This window comes from Mus caroli, unplaced genomic scaffold (genome assembly GCF_978045245.1).
Source record: "Mus caroli unplaced genomic scaffold, Mus_caroli_1 scaffold_1, whole genome shotgun sequence".
Taxonomy (NCBI): Eukaryota; Metazoa; Chordata; class Mammalia; order Rodentia; family Muridae; genus Mus; species Mus caroli.
In genome coordinates, this window is record NW_028227256.1 from 5,851,658 (window position 1) to 5,873,035 (window position 21,378).

Below are 21,378 nucleotides of genomic sequence, written 5' to 3' on the forward strand. Positions count from 1 at the left end.
TTTCTCTCATTATTCAATGTAATTTTAATAAAACAAACAAAAAAGAACTAGTTTTTAAATATCCAAAGGTTTTGGTTAATTCTTTTTATTCAAGTTATCTAAAAACACACCAATGTCTAATAACAATAACATTCATAATGACCTATATCTCAAGTACTGACATTACTTGATTTAAATAGAATCTAAAATGTTTTATAATACAATTAGTTATTTTTAAAAATTAATTAAACAATATTTATATGTTAGTAATAAAAAAGAGACAGTACTGTAGTAACTTTTTAAAGTCCCACTATTATTTAATGGGGCTTTAATTATTTAATTAAATAATTATTTAAATGTAAGTAAGATAGTTAATCTAATACAAATGATTGTAAGTATCTAATACAAATGATCGGAACTACATAGTCACTACATAGTTAATCTTGTTAAAATTATGTAAATTTGGGTAATTTTAGATGTTTGCTTCATTTGTAATTTTCAATTCATTAGGATAAAATTTATTCTTGATTATTTAATTTTAGGTATAATAATCTATATCCCATGTAAATATTATGTCAGATACAAGGAGTGTAAGAACAATATCAGGTTCAGATTATGATGACTAATAGTTTTGATGTGATCCAGAACTTTTTGAATTTCCTTACCTATTTCTCTCTCCTGAAGATATTTGATTTGACCACTACTCAGCATCATATATACACTAGAATTGGTATTCCTAGCTTCAAGTGATCTTAATCACATTTTGTATATTTGTGAGCCACATATTATTTGTTAAAACTTAAATATTATAAGGACCCTGCATGCAATTATGGTAATTGGACAAATAAGCATGTGAACAAAAACTCCTGAAAAAAAAAGTTGTGTGTAACTATGAATGAAATTTTCAGAAAAGAAACTGTCTTTAGAGACTAACTGGCTGATTATAATTTCAGTCCTACAGTGAAGTTAGAATGTTGCAGGTTCAAAAGCTAACTACCTCATTTTGGGCTAGTTCTTGCCTTCTGAAACATTCATTTCTTTCACACCTGTGTTGGAATTACCACCTTGTGTATAATAGACAAAAACATTTAGGATTTATTAATTTAGAAAACTACTAGTGTCCACCAATACAAAACTAAGAATGTCATCAGATAGCTTCATAGGCCTGGAGAAAAATTTCTCCCATCTTGCTGTTTCCGCCTCTCTGATGTATCTACAAATGGATCTTAAAGTTGCCTTGACTTGAGAATTTCTTTGTTCTGGAAAACGATAAAAAGTTGATGAAACTGCTTCCACATTGGAACATGAGATTGGGAGTAACATAAATCTGTGTTCCTGAGTCATGGTCACTCAAAATAGCAACAGAATCTTTTAAACTATCTTTTGTTCCTTTTCTTAAAAGCTATATTTACCCAAAATATTTTGATTTTATTTCCACTAACGTTGCTAATCTTCAGATGAAGACTTGTCAGGGCTGCTTCTATAGACATATGTATAAGAAATAACAATTTAGAATGAATCTTATGTTATTTCCTTATTTTGTTTTACCTGGATTCAATGAGGTTTATTTCAGGGAATGTGCATATTATACCTCTCCAATTTAAAAAGGATGTCTACATTCCATGTATAGAACCCGATTCTCTGCCCATGCCTGGTTCTGACAGAACAGATGAAAAAGCCTTACCTTGGCTACAGGAACCCAGGGTGGCTTTTTGTTCTTACAGCAGCAGGAACACTCACTGCCAGATCTGAAGTACAAAGTGAGAGAAGAAAACTTGGTGACTGAATGCTTCAGCTCCTGTCTCCTATTAAAATATTTATCAGCCTCAATTCAACATGGCCCAATATCTTACACATTAAGGCTCAATTTTAGGGGGTCTGGGCCAGTGCCCTGAGTAGACCTTGGGTGCGAACTACACAACCAGTCCTTCAACACCCAGAGGAAGCTCCATTCCCAGGTGCTCTAACATGCCCAGGATCATAGGATCAGAGGTGAGGAGGATATAACATAGGTTCCAGATACACTGAAAGTAATTGGGACCAGTGGGATCCAGGGACATAGTACTACCACTGGACCAGTGGCATGGGTTACTTCTGGACTGATCCAATTCCCTGAGCACCCCTTGAGCTTGAACTTCACAGCCAGTCTAATAACACCCAAGGAAACTCCAATCCCAGGTGCTCTAACACACCCAGGATTACAAGATCATAGGATCCTAAGGTCCCAGGAACTTGCTCACACCAGGAGCTCAGGGTCCCAGAGGCAGCTTGACTTACAGGAGCTCTGACACACCCAAGATGTCAGAATCACAGGATCCCAGAATCACAGGATCACAGAGACAGCTAGAGTCTGAGGAGTTCTGACACAACCAAGATCACATAAAGTACATGCAAGGGTAGGTAGCACTAGAGATAACCAGATGGCAGGAGGAAAGCTTGAGAACATAAGCAACAGAAACCAAGGTTACTTAGAATCCTGAGAACCCAATTCTCTGACCATAGCAAGTCCTGGATACACCATCACACCTGAAAAACAAGATATGGATCTAAAATGACTTCTCATGATGATGATAGAGGATTCTAATAAGGGCATGAATAACACCCTAAAAGAAATACAGGAGAACACAGGTAAACAAGTAGTAGCCCTGAAAGAGAAAACAAGCAAACAAACAAACAAACAAACAAACAAAAATCCCTTAAAGAATTACAAGAAAACACAACCGAACAGGTGAAGGAACTGAACAAAACCATATAGGATCTAAAACTGGAAATAGTAAAAATAAAGAAAGCACAAAGGGAGACAATACTGGAGATAGAAAACCTAGGAAAGACATCAGGAGCCATAGATGCAAGGATCACCAGGAGAATACTAAAGACAGTAGAGAGAATCTCAGATGCAGAAGATACCATAGAAAACATTGACATAACAGTAAAAGAAAATGCAAAAAGCATAAAGCTTCTAAGCCAATGCATCCAAGAATGTGGGACACAATGAGAAGACCAAACCTAAAGATAATAGGTATAGAAGAGAGTGAAGATTCCCAACTTAAAGTGTCAGTAACTATCTTCAACAAAATTATAGATGAAAACTTCCCTGACCTAAAGAAAGAGATGCCTGCTGGGCATAGTGGCACACACCTTTAATCCCAACACTGGGGAGGCAGAGGCAGGAGGATTTCTGAGTTTGAGGCCAGCCTGATCTACAGAGTGAGTTCCAGGACAGCCAGGGCTATACAGAGAAACCCTGCCTCGAGAAGAGAGAGAGAGAGAGAGAGAGAGAGAGAGAGAGAGAGAGAGAGAGACCCATGAACATACAAGAAGCCTACAAAACTCCTAATACACTGGACCAGAAAAGAAATTCCTCCTGTCATATAATAATCAAAACAACAAATACACTAAACAAGGAAAGAATATTAAAAGCAGTAAGGGATAAAGGTCAAGTAACATATAAAGGCAGACCTATCAGAATTACACCAGACTTCTCAACACAGATTATGAAAACTAGAAAATCCTGGGCAAATGCCATACAGACCCTAAGAGAGAGAGAAAAATGCAGGCCCAGGCTACTATAACAAGAACTCTGAATGGCCAAAGACAGAGAAAACAAGATATTCCATGACAAAAACAAATATATACAATATATTTACACAAATCCAGCCCTACAAAGGATAATAGATGGAATACACCAAGACAAGGAGTGAAAATGCACCCTAGAAAAAGCAAGAAACTAATCTTTCAACATACCCTAAAGAAGATAGCCACAAAAATATAATTCTGCCTCTAACAACAAAAATAAGAGGAAGTAACAATCACTTTTCTTTAATATCTCTTAACATCAATGGACTAAACTCCACAATAAAAAGGCATAAACTAACACACTGGACACATAAACTGGACCCAGCATTTTGCTGCATACAGGAAACACACCTAGTGACAAAGACAGCCACTACTTCAGAGTAAATGATTGGAAAGCAATTTTCCAAGCAAATGGTCCCAAGAAACAAGTTGGAGTAGCGAGGAAACTTCATACTGGTCAAAGGAAAAAAATCTACTAAGATGAACTTTCAATTTTTGAACAAATATGCTCCATCTCCAAGGGCAAGGATATTCATAAAAGAAACTTGACTACAGCTCAAAGCATGCACATATTGCACAACACACAATGGTAGTGGGAGACTTCAACACCCTACTCTCAACAATGGACAGATCATGGAAACAGAAACTAAACAGAGACATAGTGAAACTAACAGAAGTTATGAACCAAGTGAGTCTAACAGATATTTATAGAACATTTTATCCTGAAGCAAAAGAATATACCTTCTTCTCGGCACTTCATGGTACCTTCTCCAAAAGGGACCATATAATTGGTCACATAACAGGACTCAACAGATGCAAGAAGACAGAAATAATCCCATGCACCCTATCAGATCACCACGGACTAATGCTGAATTTAAATACCAACAAAAACAGTGAAAAGCATATACACATGGAAGCTAAACAATGATCTACTCAATGATAACTTGATCAAGGAAGAAATTAAAGGCTTTTTAGGATTTAATGAAAGTGCAGACACATGATACCAAAACTTTGGGGCACAATGAAAGCACTGCTAAGTGGAAAACTCATAGCTCTAAGTGCCTCCAAAAAGAAACTGAAGAGAGCTAACAAGAGCAGCTTGACAGCACACCTGAAAACTCTAGAACAAAAAGAAGCACAAACACCCAAGAGGAGTTGACAGCAGGAACTAATCAAACTCCAGGCTGAAATCAACTAAGTAGAAACAAAAAGAACTATACAAAGAATTAACAAGACCAGGAGCTGGTTCTTTCAGAAAATCAATAAGATAAATAAACCCTTAACCAGACTAATCAGAGAACACAGAGACAGTATCCAAATTAATAAAATCAGAAAGGAATAGGGAGATATAACAAAGGAAACTGGAAATTCAAAAAAATCATCAGACCCTACTTCCAAAGCTTATACTCAACAAAATTGGAAAATCTGAATGAAATGGACAATTTTCTAGACAGATAGCAGGTGCCAAAGTTAATACAAGAGCAGATAAACCCTCTAAGCAGTCCCCTAACCCCTAAAGAAATAGTAACAGTCATTAATAGTCTCCCAACCAAAAAAGCCCAGGGCCAGAAGGCTTTAGTGCAGAATTCTATTAGATCTTCAAAGAAGACCTAACACCAATAATCTTCAAACTATTCCACAAAAATAGAAACAGAAGGAACACTGCCCAGTTCATTCTATGAAGACACAATTATGCTTATACATAAACCAAACAAAAATGAAATGAAAAGGACAACTTCAGAACAATTTCCTTTATGAACTTTGATGCAAAAATACTGATTAAAATTCTTGCCAACCAAATCCAAGAACACATTAAAACTATCATTCACCACAATCAAGTAGGCTTCATCTCAGATTTGCAAGGATGGTTCAATATACGGAAATCCATCAACTGAATCCAGTCCGTAAACAAACTCAAAGGAAAAAAAAACACATGATCATTTCATTAGATGCTGATAAAGCATTTGACAATATTCAACATCCCTTCATGTCTTGGAAAGATAAGGAATTCAAGGCCCATAGCTAAGCACAGTAAGTGCAATATACAGCAATCCAGTAGCCAACATCAAACTAAACGGAGAGAAACTAGAAGCAATCCCACTAAAATCAGGGACTAGATAAGGCTGCTCTCTCTCTCTCTCTCTCCCTATCCATTAAATATAATACTTGAAGTTCTAGCTAAAGCAACTAGACAGCAAAAGGAGGTCAAAGAGGCACAAATTGGAAAGGAAGAAGTCAAAATATCACTATTTGCAGATGATATGATTGTATAATTAAGTGACCCCAAAAATTCCACCAGAGAACTCCTACAGCTGGTAAATAAATTCAGCAAAGTGAACAGATATAAAATTAAATCAAATAAAATTAAATCAATCAGTAGCCTTCCTCTCCTCAAAGGATAATCACAATGAGAAAGAAATTAGGGAAAAGATGCCCTTCACAATAGTCCAAATAATCTTAGATACCTTGGTGTGACTCTAGGTACTCAAGTGAATGATCTTTATGACAAGAACTTCAAGTCTCAAAGAAGGTCTCAAAACATAGAAGGATCTCCCATGTTCATGGATTGGCAGGATTAATAAAGTAAAGTAGCCATCTTGATGAAAACAATCGACAGATTCAATGAAATCCCTATCAAAATTCCAAGTCAATTCTTCATAGAGTTAGAACAAGCAATTCTCAAATTCATTTGGAATAACAAAAAACTCAGTATAGAGAAAACTATTCTCAACGATAAAAGAACTTCTGAGGGAATCACTATCCCTGGCCTCAAGCTGAATTACAGAACAATAGCAATAAAAAAACTGCATGGTATTGGTACAGAGATAGGGAGGAAGAACAATGGAATAGAATTGAAGATCCAAAAATGAACCCACACATTTATGATCACTTGATATTTGCCAAAGGAGCTAAAACCATTGAATGGAAAAAGGACAGCATTTTAAACAAATGGTGCTGGTTCAACTGGAAGTCAGCATGTAGAAAAATGCAAATTGACCCATTCTTACCTCCTTTTAAAAAGGTCAAATCTAAGTGGTTCAAAGACCTCCATAGAAAACCAGATACACTGAAACTTATACAGTAGAAAATTTGAAAGAGCTTTGAACACATGAGCACATGGGAAAATTTCCTGAACAGAACATCAATGGCTTATGCTCTAAAATCAAGAATCTACAAATGGGCCCTCATAAAATTACAAAGCTTCTGGAAGGCAAAGGACACTATCAATAAGACAAAAAGGCAACCAACAGATTTGAAAAAGATCTTTACCAATCCTACATCCAATAGATGGCTAATATCTAATATATTCAAATAACTCAAGAAGTTAGACTCCAGAAAATCAAATAACCTTATTAAAAATAGGGTATAAACAATGACAGCATTAACAACAAACGGTGCTGGCTAAACTGGCAGTTAGAATGTAGAAGAATGTAAATTGATTCATTCTTATCTCCTTGTATAAAGCTCAAGTCTAAGCAGATCAACGAACTCCACATAAAATAAGAGACACTGAAACTTATAGAGGAGAAAGTGGGGAAGAGTCTCAAAGATATGGGTACAGAGGAAAAAATTCCTGAACAGAACACCAATGGCTTGTGCTGGAAGATCAGGAATTGACAAATGGGACCTCATAAAATTACAAAGCTTCCGTAAAGAAAGGGACAGTGCCAATAAGACAAACCAGCAACCAACAGATTAGGAAAAGTCTTTACCAATCCTAAATCCAATAGAGGGCTAATATCCAATATATTCAAAGAACTCAAGAAGTTGGACTCCAGAAAACCAAATAACCCTATTTAAAAATGGGATACAGAGCTAAACAAAGAACTCTCAACTGAGGACTACCAAATGTCTGAGAAGCACCTAAAAAAATGTTCAACACCCTTAGTCATCAGGGAAATGCAAATCAAAACAACCCTGAGATTCCACCTCACACCAGTCAGAATGGCTAAGATCAAAAACTCAGGTGACAGCAGACACTGGCAAGAATGTAGAGAGAGAGGAATACTCCTCCATTGGTGGTGGGATTGCAAGCTGGTACAAACACTCTGGAAATCAGTTTGGTGGTTGCTCAGAAAATTGGACAAAGTACTATCAGAAGATCCAGCAATACCACTAGTGGACATGTACTGAGAAGATGCTCCAACTTGTAATAAGGACACATGCTCCACTATGTTCATAGCAGCCTTATTTATAATAGCCAGTAGCTGGAGAGAGCCTAGGTTTCCCTCAATAGAGGGATGGATACAGAAAATGTGGCACATTTACACAATGGTGTACTACATAGCTATTAAAAACAATGAATTTATGAAATTCTTAGACAAATGGATGGATCTGGAGGATATCATCCTAAGTGAGGTAACTCAATCACAAAAGAACACTCATGATATGCATTCACTGATAAGTGGATATTAGCCCAGTAACTCAGAATACCCAAGATATTATTTGCAAAATATATGAAACTCAAAAAGGAAGACCAAAGTATGGATGCTTTGATCCTTCGTAGAAGGGGGAACAAAATACCCATGGAAGGAGTTACAGAGACACAGTTTGGAGCAGACTGAAGGAATGACCATCCAGAGATTGCCCCAACTGGGGATCCATCCCATAAACAACCACCAAACCAGACACTATTGTAGACACCAACAAGAGCTTGCTGGTAGGACCCTGATATAGCTGTCTCCTGAGAGGCTCTGCCACTGCCTGACAAATACAGAAGTGGATGCTCACAGCCATCCATTGGACAGAGCACAAGGTCTGCAACGAAGGAGCTAGAGAAAGTATCCAAGGAGCTGAAGGGGTTAGCATCTCCATAGGAGAAACAAAAATATAAACTAACCAGTACCCCGAAGGAGGTAAACTACCAATCAAAGAAAACATACGGTGGGATTCATGGCTCTAGCTGCATATGTAGCATAGGATGGCCTAGTCAGTCATTAATGGGAAGAGAGGCCCTTGGTCCTGTGAAGGTTCTATGCCCCAGTATAGAGAACTTCCAGGGCCAGGAACTGGGAGTGGGTAGGTAGGGGAGCAGGGGGAGGGGGAAAGGGATAGGTTATTTTTGGTGAGGAAACTGGGAAAGAGGATAACATTTGAAATGTAAATAAAGAAAATATCTAATAAAAAATAAAAATTAAAAAATGGGGTACAGAGCTAAACAAAGAATTCTCAACGGAGGAATATCAAATGCCCAGGAAGCACCTAAAGAAATGTTCAACATCCTTAGTTATCAGGGAAATGCAAATCAAAACAGCCCTGAGATCCTACCTCATACCAGTCAGAATGGATATGATCAAAAACTCAGGTGATAGCAGGTGCTGGCTAGGATGTGGAGAAAGGGGGAAACTCCTGCATTTTTGGTGGGATTGCAAGCTGGTACAACCACTCTGGAAATCAGTTTGGTGGTCCTCAGAAAATTGGACATAGCACTACCAGAAGATCCAGCCATTATCCAGCTATACTACTCCTGGGCATATACCCAGAAGATGCTCCAACATGTAATAAGGACACACACATGCTCCACTATGTTCATAGCAGTCTTATTTATAATAGCCAGAAGCTGGAAAGAACCCAGATGTCCCTCAACAGAGGAATGGATACAGAAAATGTGGCACATCTACACAATAGAGTACTACTCAGCTTTTTTAAAATGATGAATTCGTGAAATTCTTAGGCAAATAGATGGAACTAGAAAATATCTTACTGAGTGAGGTAACCCAATCACAGAAGAACACACATGGTATGCATTCACTGATAAGTGGATATTAGTTCAAAACCTCCAAATACCCAAGATACAATCTATAGACCACATGGAAGCCCAAGAAGAAGGAAGACCAAAGTGTGGGTTCTTTTGTTCTTCTTAGAAAGGGAAACAAAATACACACAGGAGCAAATATGGAGACAAAGTGCAGAGCAGAGACTGAAGGAAAGGCCATCCAAAGACTGTACCACCTGGGGATTCAGCCCATATACAGTCACCAAAACCTGACACTATTGTGGATGCCAAGAAATGTTTGCTGAAAGGAGCCTGATTTAGCTGTCTTCTGAGAAGCTCTGCCAGAGACTTCCAAATACAGGAGCAGGTACTTGCAAACAACTAGTAGACTGAGCATGGGATCCTCAATGGAGGAGTTAGAGAAAGGACTAAAGGCACTGAAGGGATTTGCAATCCCTTAGAAAGAACAACAATATCAACCAACCAGAACCCACAGAGCTCCCAGGACTAAGCCACCAACCAAGGAGTACACATGGCTTCAGTTGCATATGTAGTGGAGGATGATCTTGTCAGGCATCAATGGGAGGAGAGGTCCTTGGTCCTATGAAGACTTGATAGAGCATCACTGTAGGGGACTTGAGGGTGGGGAGTCAGGAGTGGGTGGGTTGGTCTAACATCCTCATAGATTAGGAAGCAGAGATGGGATAGGGAGGTTCTGTGAGGAAGAGAAACCAGAAAAGGGATTTTTGAAATGTCAATAAAGAAAATATCCAATTAAAAAACACTTAGAAATCTAAAAAAAGACTCAATTTTGTGATTTCCACTTATTTTCTCTTTTAAGTAGTTGTTGGGAGTTCTTCAAAGCCTTCATGTAATGTGGTAGAGTCCATACAAAATCAAACAAACAAAGAATCCATGTTTTCAAGGGGAAAAAAAACAAAACAGACAAAGCAAAGAAATCTCACAATTAGTATGACAGAAAATTTAAAAAAACAAACTGGGGCTGAATTGTTGACTCATTGATTAACAAAATTGGATTTGTGTGTGTGTGTGTGTGTGTGTGTGTGTGTGTGTGTGTGTCTGTATACATAGACTGATCAGGTGAGCTGATTGTATTTATGTGTTAGGAACTATAGAAGAGGGCCTATAGAATCTCCTTCTGTGAATAAGAAAAGTTGCTGAGGCCAAGTTTATGTTAGGGGTTTCCTTGCATGGAGGCCTATAAAGGCATTTTTAGTAGTTTGTGTCAACCACCATTCACTGCCCTAAGAAAGTACACAGATGAGGCCTCAACACATGTGAGTCTCTTTGTACAATAATACAGACTTAGAAGAAATCTGATACTATGTCCACTCATCAAAATAATAGTCTATGAACTCTTCAACCATGAGATCTTGGATCTATTTATACTACCAGGCATGGTTCTCTTTCTATGGAGCAAGGCTTAAAACCAATCAGAAAGCAGTTAGCCACCCCGGTAGCAACCATGTCACATTTCATTCATAGGACTGTCTTGTTAAGCAGGTCTTTATTGTAGCTCTCAAATTATTTCATTCATGGGTCTGTCTGGTTAAGCAGCAATTATTGTAGCTTTCAGGACTCATGGCTGAGTGAAATTGTTGTTGAGCAAGCATTATGTGTATGTGTGGGAAAATATTTATTTATTCATTCTTCTATCATACAATGCATCTTGATGGCATCCTCTTCTCTTTCCACTTCTTCCAGTTTCGTCACCACTGCCTCCCCTTTGCCCCAGATCCATTACTCCCCTATATACTTTCCTTTAGAAAAGAGCAATATATAAAAGTACATTCTATATATTTATAGCTATACACATCAAGCTATATTCTTTGGTCATTTTTTACCAATACCATATCAAAACAAATTTGCAAATAACGATAGCAAAAAATCAAAATTTCGTTTTATTCATTATAATTAGATAAATTTATTTCTCCCTCCTTGAGTTAATGCAGCAATTTTGAAAAATACTGTGAAACAAATATACAAAGGCTATGCAGTATTTCACAGATAGATAAGTTGTACATAGGGACACTGTTTATGTCTTCAAAATAAAGTTAAATATATCCATAAAAATGTGTCTTTTTCTAATAATCCTTTTATGAAGTTAAAACAAAAGGAAATTGAATACTAGCATGTTTAGACAGAGATACTTTCTAAAAGGAAAGCCAACAACTCTGAACACAGTAGAGTCGACTCACTTGTCCCTGGGGATCCCTTTATATGCAACTAAATGTCACAAAAGTAATTTAATCTACAATCATATTAAAATAGAAAATAGGAAAGAGTAAAATTTCTAGGAATCTACCACTTTAGGAATACTACAGTGTTACATATGTCCTAGATGGGGTGCAAGACAGCTCTGCAACCTATAACCACCAACTAGTTAAGATAAGCAATAAAAATCAAACAATTTCAACAGAAAGCCTGTTTCCTTTAGCCAGAGAACTGAAAATGGTCAGTGAAACAAAAGCATCACAGGGAGACCAGCCAACCTACTGTGTGACAGTCCTGCAAACTGCCCACAACAAGGACTGTGTTCCCCACAGTCACTCAAATCAATGTTCTCACCTCCAACAGTGACAGTGTGATAGTAACCGTGATGAAGTCAGGGATACTACTTACTCCCTGCTGAAGCACAATCCCCTTGATATATCAGAGTGATGCTAGGGGTGGCTCTGCCTGAAACTTGAACAATTTTATATTAACCTAGAGCATCCCCGCCGCCACCAGGACCTAGCCAGCATTGGTGACCCTTTCGACTATTTGTATGGAGCAGCAGTAACCTGCTTTATTGTTGCAGCTCCTTCACTGAGATAGCCTCTCAGCAATAATGGCAGCTGTGGATTTTGTCTGCTGAGAAGATAGCATAGGAGAAGTTACAGTTAACAACAAAGGCAGCATCATACCTGACTGCTACAACTTCAGGTGATCCAGGCCCAGGCATGTAAGATGCCCACTGGTCTTATTCTCCCAGTTCTGGTGATCAGGAACGAACTTGTCCCAAAGTCCCCACCCAAAGAAACTAGAACTCAGTTTGCACAGGATTCTAAGAGAGTACATTAGAGAACGGAAGCAAAGCATAGTATTCTGAGGGTTCACTCTGGAAACTAAATACCACAGAGACTACATGTGACTTATAAAAAAGAACACAACCTACATATCAACTAAAGTGGTTGTTTGTAGAAAAGGAAGACTTAAAAAGAATCAGTACTATCCTACATAATATATACAATGTTCATTAAATAATAAAATGAGCACATCATACTTAGGCCATCATAAATATATTTGATATTCACAAATATTGATCAAATGGTAAAATAGACAAATAGATTGTAATAGGTTAAACAATTACTGATTCTCTTGAAAGAATAAATTTAATATGAGACCTACTTCATTATAATTTACTCACAAATTAGAAACTTCACACTGGGGGCTGGAGAGATGGCTCAGTAGTTAAAAGAACACTGACTGCTCTTCTGAAGGTCCTGAGTTCAAATCCCAGTAACCACATGGTGACTTACAACCATCTGTAATGACATCTGATGCCCTCTGGTGTGTCTGAAGACAGCTACAGTGTACTTACATAAAATAATAAATAAATATTTAAAAAAAAAAGAAACTTCACACTGCTGTATTAGGTAGCTATGCAAGCTAACAATTGACCAGTATTAAACTCTATCTTAAACTTTATACACCTAATAAACATCTGTAGAGTTAGGATGGCCATTCTGAAGTCACTAGGTTTCACTTCAGGCTTACGTTTTCACCATCAATTACATTTTTATGAACTTACCTTCCACAGGGGGGAAAAAATCTCATTACAGAGGTAAAACTAAAAAAACAATGAAAAGTTAGCCCTATCCTATTTTGTGACTCATGGGTCTTTTAATTGCTTTTTACCTTTCCACATAACCTAACATTACTTTTTCCAACTTTTGAACTCTTAAAGCATATGCTCATATGCACATGTACACTTGCATACACACACACACACACACACACACACACATGCATTATACTCTGGTATTCACATGGAAAAGAACATGTGGTTTTCCTCTATTTCTGGGTCACTTCACTTAATATCGCACATTTTAAACTCCATTCATTTACCAGAAAATTTTGTGGTGTCATTTTTCTTAAGAGCTGTATAATATTCCCCTTTAAAGAAATAGGTGTCAGGGCTGGAGAGATGTCTCCATGGTTATGAGCACTGGCTACTCTTCCATAGGACAATATACATATGAAAGAAAGAAGAAAAAGAAAGAAGTGACAAGATTGTCTAAATGCAAATTATTTAATTAACTCTTTAATAACAAAAACTCATAGCAAATGTTAAATGAGTCTAATTTTAGTGTGAAAATAACAAAGAATATTTATCTTTATTGTAAATAGCATATTTCTAAGTATTTAAAAAATAATTAGGTAAAAATAAAAAAGAACTTGTCCCAAAAGATAATGTGTCAAATACAGCTTCTAAATCCAGAAGGAAAAGAGAGAACTTGTGCACTATGAGCAACAGAAATGTGAAAATTATAAGAATAAAAGCAGAGGGGAGCTCACTGACCCTGTAGTAGGGAGTTTCGAAAGCTCTAACTGGTGTCACTGAGAGGAGAACAGACATTGAGGTGAGAAGAAGCAGGATAAAATGTAAACAAAGAAGAAGAGTGACAATAAACCACTTTTGGAAAAACACATAAACTTGCATATTCAACAAACAGACCCAATACAAGAAAGGTCAGACTGAAGAAATCTACAAGAATATACTGGTAAGACAATTTTGATGGTACCATAAACCTGTGAGTCCTCAGCTGGAGAGTCCCCAATTGTGATGCTCCTGGTGTTGTTTTACTAAGTGAACATGGTGTATTTGTCAGATTGCATTTAAACCACAGATTGCATCATAGGTTAACACACTGCAAAAAGAAAAGGATGACATTGTACAGAGACTAGAATATCAAGGAAAGAGTGGAGTTGTATGGAGCGTTGTTTTCTAGCCATGGCGTGACTGTTACAACTTAAACCTGCAGAAGCTCTGATTACCTATACAAGACCTGCATGATACCATGTCATATGAAAGAAGATATCCATAAGGTCTTACTGCTCTCTAAGATACTTACTAGTTACTAGGGAAGAAGAGATGTTTCCTTCAATAATATGGTCAGTCAGAAGGTGCCCATGCTCCTGGAAACAACAACACCCCTTGATGATCTTAATTCAAATTTTTAGTGGCATTAAAAGTTATTAAAAAGATGGCCTAGTCAGCCATCAATGGAAAGAGAGGCCCATTGGACTTGCAAACTTTATATGCCCCAGTACAGTGGAACGCCAGAGCCAAAAAGTGGAAGTGGGGGGGGGGGGTAGGGGAGTGGGGGGGAGGGTATGGGGGATTTTTGGGATAGCATTGGAAATGTAAATGAGGAAAATACCTAATAAAATATTTAAAAAATTATTAAAAATATGTGATGTTGTGTCAACACATATATAAAATGCTATATAAGTACTATGACCTTACCAAGTATATATATATATATATATATATATATATATATATATATATATATATACTTGATGGTTTAAATAGAGAATAGTATAATAACAAACATCTCTCAAAACTACTCAGAAGCAATATACTTTAAGATATGTGTCAAATTGAAATTTTCTGAAGTTATGACTCAAGGTTTAAAAAAAAAACTAAAGAAATATGGAAGGGAGAAATTTAAAGATAACAGAATAAGAAAATTTCAAATATAAAATTTAACATTTATAATTACCATCAAAGCAAATTATCACAAAATGTCAATTTGCTAATTGAAGAAGCTTATAGAAGGGAAATAAAATCCCAACTAAATTCTAGTCTGTATATAAGAAACTCAACTAAAGTAAAAACAATAGCTTGATTGAAGCCAATGTACCCAACAATGTAAAAGTGTAAATGATAAAATGGTGGAGCAGTTTTGTCATTAGATTTAACTGGTTTCAGAACAGGTGTTTGCCCAAAACAAAAGAGAGCATCATATAGTCATCAAGAGACTGAGTTACAGTGGATTCACATCTCATGTTTATGTGCCAAAGTCTAACAATTCAAATCCATTACAGCTTAGGACTTGTGTCCCTCACTTTTTAGACAAAATAAAGCCCTGAAAAGATCATTGTTCTATCAAGAAACAAGACTGTGTTGGTTTACAAAGGAACCTTAATAAAGTCAGAAAGTATTTGTATTTTATGTTCCCACAGAACAATTATCAAGGGAAAGCACACCATGGTTCATAAAATCAATATTAACAAACTTAAGACACCTGAAATATCTAATTTTAATTCATAATTTTTCCAAATTTAATAAGTTTAAAGTAATTATACAAAGTAACAGAAGATGAGAAAAACCTTAACATGTACAAACTATACAATTAAATAAAATTATAAATAATGCATAGTTTTATGAACAACTTGCAAAGGCCTATTTTACAACTATATGTGAATAGTGCAAAAGGTAAACACAGATTAGAGTGTAAAGAAACTCACAGGGAAAAACTCACAGGTAAAGGAGACCTGAGCAACTTAATGGTTATCTGAGGAACACTGAACATCCCAGCCCAAGACCCACCTCAAGAAGGAAGTAATGCTAGCTTCTCTTTGTAGTAACAAAACCAGGAAAACAGAAGAAAAGAGAACAAAGGTAATGAGAACAATAAACACACTAGAAAACTGAGGTAACACATAGCAATATAAATGTTTGGTTATTAACAAAAAGTATAATTGTAAAGCTCTTAGCAAGAATGGAAAAGGTACAGAGAGAGGGGGTATAATATGAAGTAGAGAAGGCCATAACCAACCCTATACCACCTAAATGGTCAAATATCAAGACTATGATAAAAAATTCTTATCATAAATGTAACAAAATTTAAGAAATAAGAGTACTATTTTCTTTTAAACAATAACTGTCAAACTTAGCTAACCATAAATGGGAAAATTAAGTTCTTCCACACCTAAGAAGCCACTTAAATTTATAGTTTAAGATTTTTGGAAAAATTAAAATTATACATATATATATATATATATATATATATACACATACACACACACACACACATATATATATATATATATATATATATATAGGATTATAATCTGTAAACCTGGGTGATTTTACTGCATAACTTTGCCAAATATTTAAAGAAATCTCTTTAGGTAACCTTTGCAAATTTTATGAGAAAAAAAACCACTTAATAAAATTTGTAAAGCCAGAAAAATATTCACCCCTCTGCAACACTAGACTAAAGTCCAGCAATGTATAAAGAGATAAAAGAGATATACAGCAATGTATAAAAGATATGTGACACATTGATTATAACTACCCTGGTAGGCTAATATTTGAAAATCAGTAGAGCTGTTGGCCAAAAAGTTCTCATGGAAATCCGCAAGAAATTCAAGTTGCTGCCAAGAGACTAGGTTGCTCTCCACAAACTGACAGTAAGGACTCATTGCTGAAGATAATACCCACACAACTCACTGAATATGGAGAGGTAGAGCTGGTGACTGCATAGAATTTTCACCCCTACATTCTAACCTCTTTGGTAAGGGAAGGTACTTTGCAGAGTACTAAAAGAAAAATGTAAATCCCAAATCAGCCATAAAATCTTCAATCTATAATCTGTCCTATCTGCAAAATATGCTAGGGCAACATTGGCACAAAGCTTGTAGGAGTAACCAACCAATAATTTATTTGACTTAAGGGTCACACCAAAAGATAGAAGCCACATGAAACACTGCTTGAGTAACCAAGAATCAGAGACCAGATAGCCCAGAAACCTAGAGTAAAACCAAACACTACTGGGCTAAAGAAAAAGTTATAACAAAAGACTATTTAATGACATTTTATTATACCCACAGATCAGTGCCTTATTCAGTCATCATCAGAGAGCCTTCCTCCTGCAGTGTATGGGAACAAATACGTAGACCCACAGCCACACATTGTGCAGAGAAAGAAGGAGAGACTTTTGGAGTATACTTCTCTACGATGTCTCCATCAAATCCTACCCCTAAGAGATTAAAAAAAAAAAAAGTGTGGAAGAGGAGATTGAAAGAATGTGTGAGCAAGAGAATTGGAGGACACCAGGAAAACAAGACCCTCTAAATCAGCCGAGCAAAGTTCATATGAATCACAGAGACTGAAGCTGGAAGCACAGGACACACCTGGGTCTGCACCAGGTCTTCTGTGTATATATTATATTACATATTTCAGATTAGTATTTTATGAAACTCCTGAGTGTGTGAATGAGTAAGTCTCTGATTCTATTTTCTTGTGTTTCTTCCTTCTATTGGTTTGTCCTGCTAATACCAATGTGATTTTTTTGTTTTAATTATTATATTTTATTTCTTGCATTTTGTTGTTAATCTCTGAGGAAGTTGTCTTCTGGAGTGGATCTGGATGGGGGTGGGACTTGGGGAAAAGCTGGGAGGAGGAGAAGGAAGAGAAACTGTAATCAGGATAAACTATGTAAGATAAGAAACTATGTTTAATAAAAGAGAAATATTAAAAACAGAAAGAAAGAAAATATAACTTAACACATTTCTAAGAGAGATATGTAAATCACAAATACTTTTGTTGGGAATTGGTTCTAATGCTTTGTCTTATTTTGGCTCCCAAAAGTTGGGCTTCCAGACCTGAGGGTCCCTGCCCCCAGCTGGCTTCAACTGATAATAAAGAATTGCCAGACAGCCAATGGCTGGGCAGGGAGACAAGGCAGGATTTTTAGAGTGAGCAGGCAAGAGACCAAGGGAGACGGGAGAGACAGAGAATCACCATGACCATAATGGGAAAGCAGATAGATGAAACTTAAAGGCTCACTGAGATGGAAGAATATAGGGCCACTTTCCTGGATTGGGTCTGAAGTACACAGGTGAAATTTAGATTTTAAAAGATGTTAACTCAGGAATACTGGAGGGGGGTGTTTGCTAGCCTCAAGGAGGTTTAGAAGTGCCCAGTCATTGAACTAGTCAAGGCATATCAAATTAGGTAGCTCATATGAGAGAGAGAGAGAGAGAGAGAGAGAGAGAGAGAGAGAGAGAGAGAGAGAGAGAGAGAGAGAGAGAGGGAGAGAGTGTGTGTGTGTGTGAGTGTGTGTGTGTGTGTGTGTGTGTGTGTGTGTGTGTGTGTGTCTTTCATTTACAAATCCAGAGAGCTCTTTGGTGGCTGCAGCACATGTGCAACCTGTAGGGAGCCAAAGCATTTTAACTAATTCACTGCTACACACTTTATAGAATTCCATGTCTGCTATGCTAACTATAATAAAAGATGAAAAGAAAAAAGAAAACTAATCAGCATTATTCAGTAATAAACAGATTAAGGGTGATCTAATTAGTACACACAGAAAAATAATTTGACAAAATTCAATACCTAGTCATGATAAAAAAAAATCATCCACAAACTAGAAAATACAATAGTAAGAAACTGTAAATAATACATTATATAATAATAAACTATAAAGAAGTGTTTTATAAAAAAGCATCTGTTAGGAGGCATAGCTCATGTAGCAGAATGCCTGTCCTCCGTGCAGCAAAGCCTGGATTCAAAGCCTACCACACCATAATTCAAGTATGGTGGAACATGCCTTAAATCCTAATACCTGGGATACAGAGGCAGGAGAATCAGCAGTCGGGTGTAGGCTTAGATCTTTCTTAACCTACTTTTATTAACAGTTCTTACATGTTTTTAACTCCCCTCTATTTTTTATTGGATATTTTCTTTATTTACATTTCAAATGTTATCCCGTTTCCCGGTTTCCCTCCCTCTGGGAAACTGTCACATGCTCCCTCCCCATGCTTCTATGAGGGTGCTCCTCCACCATCACTCCCACCTCCCCACCCTTGATTCCCCTACACTGGGGCAGCTATCAGGCCTTCATAGGACCAAGGAACTCTCCGTCCATTGATGCATGACAAGGCCATCCTCTGCTACATATGCAGCTGGAGCCATGTGTACTCCTTTGTTGATGGCTCAGTCCCTGGGAGTTCTAGGGGATCTAGTTGGTTGATATTGTTGTTTTTCCTATGGGAATGTAAGCTCCTTCAACTCCTTCAGTCCCTTCTTTAACTCTTTTGTTAGGTACCCTATGCTCAGTCCAATGGTTGGCTGCTAACATCTGCCTCTGTATTTATAAGGTTCTGGTGGGGCCTCTCAGGACACAGCCATATCAGGCTCCTTTCAGCATACACTTTGTGGCATCCACAATAGTGTCTGGGTTTGGTAACTGTATATGGGATGAATACCAAGGTAATTATAGTCTCTGGGTGGCCTTTCCTTTAGTCTCTGCTCTACACTTATCTCCATATTTGTTTCTGTGGGTATTTTGTTCTCCTAAGAAGGACCAAAGCACCCACACTTTGGTCTTCCTTCTTATTGAGCTTCACGTTGTCTGTGAATTGTTTCCTTGTTATTTGGACATTTTGAGCTAGTATCTACTTATCAGTGAGTGCATACCATGTGTGTTCTTTTGTGACTGAGTCACCTCACTTAGAATGATATTTTCTAGTTCTATCCATTTGCCTAAGAATTTCATGAAATCATTGTTTTTAATAGCTGAGTAGTACTCCATTGTGTAAATGTACCACATTGTCTGTATCCATTCCTCTGTTGAGGGAAATCTGGCTTCTTTCCAGCATCCGGCTATTATAAATAAGGCTGCTATGAACATAGTGGAGCATGTGTGTGTCCTTATTACATGTTGGAGCATCTTCTGGGTATATGCCCAGGAAATCCCCTTCGAACCCACCACCCACCAGAGGAAGTAGAAAGGAAAGACTACTAGAGCAAAGGAGGATGTGGCCCTGTTTAGAAATAGTTCTTTGAAGCAAATCCAATCTGTGTTGTCAGGATATCAGCAGTTCAGTTAACACAAATCAGTAATGGCAGATCAGTCCACTTGGAGGATCCAGACAAAATCACAAGGCTCTGCCAATTGGCTGAAGTCTGCAGAAGCAGCAAGAAGCTGCTAGAACACCAGCTTGGTGTGTTTCTGTCTATGAACTTATGGCAAACAATGACCAGCAATGAATGGCAAGGCAAACCAATCCTACACAGCATTGTCCACTGTCTGTTGGGTTATACTTACCTCCTTTCAAACATCACATTTCTCTCAAGAATCTGCCAGGCTGCTTCCAGAAAAATGACATATTCTACAAAGTACAGCGCAGCAATGAATTGTTTGGAAAGACTATCTTCCTTGAGTTACATTTAGCCCCTTTGCCAAAATTAATTAGATATATGCTTACAGGTTTATTTGGCATTCTATTTCTTTCAACTATATATTTTTATTTTAATCAATAAAGTATTTCCTTGATTATTGATGTACAATATATAGCATACATTATATGAGTAGAATATATTATTATATAAATTAATGTTATAGTTGTGTAGTAAAATGAAATTTCTTCCCTTTTTAATTTTTATAAAATATTTGTCCATTCTAAGTCTTTGAAATGATTCTAACTTATTCTGTATGTGATGTGTATATGTATATTAGTTCAGGATCTTTTTCTTTTGAGACATGAACTTTCTTACATAGCTGAGGATGACCCCCAATTGAAATGGAAGTTTCTGGTTTCTCTGAAGACTCAATAGTGTCATGTGATGTATTTCTGGAAACTATCTTATGAGAGGATGCTTTTGTTAAAGCAGACACATGGAAGGATGTTTTGCACTCTGAAACCGTCAGTACTGTGAGCCTAAATGAACCTTTTCTTCAACTGATTAGTTAAAGTCATTGTTACTGTAGTAGAAATCTGACACAACATATAGTAGCCATAAAGAGCTGTATACTTTGTAGGTTGTCATTATTCTCCTCTTTCATTAGGTTATAAATCCACACATATTTTAATAAATATGTATGTATATATATATGAATATGTACAATTAGATTAATCAAATTTTTACCATATCAACTGCTGCACTGACATATTTATAACAAATTGCAAAAATTAATGTGAGCTCCATACTCTTTGTATTATGTCCATCACACAGGGAGACATATTTTCTGTCCTTTAACATTAGAAGGACTAACTTGGCAAAAACACCACAGTTGGGTGTCTTG

General features: G+C 36.8%; 1 protein-coding gene across 15 annotated transcripts in view; it reads right to left on the reverse strand.

The window, feature by feature from the left end:
• Sntg1 (syntrophin gamma 1) overlaps window positions 1-21,378 on the reverse strand; it is an 878,005-nt gene that overhangs the window by 563,203 nt on the left and 293,424 nt on the right. For 7 of the 15 annotated variants that reach the window (XM_029469654.2, XM_085835520.1, XM_085835552.1 and 4 more), the window contains exons 1-2: window positions 2,448-2,506; window positions 1,664-1,727 (exon numbers count right to left, since the gene is read on the reverse strand). In XM_029469654.2, the coding sequence (XP_029325514.1) occupies window positions 1,664-1,727; window positions 2,448-2,500 (117 nt within the window). In that variant the 5' untranslated portion in view covers window positions 2,501-2,506. Of the gene's footprint in view, window positions 1-1,663; window positions 1,728-2,447; window positions 2,507-9,755; window positions 9,987-14,409; window positions 14,452-21,378 lie in introns of those variants that run through there. The other 8 variants (XM_085835546.1, XM_085835535.1, XM_029469832.2 and 5 more) reach the window with 5 other exon arrangements.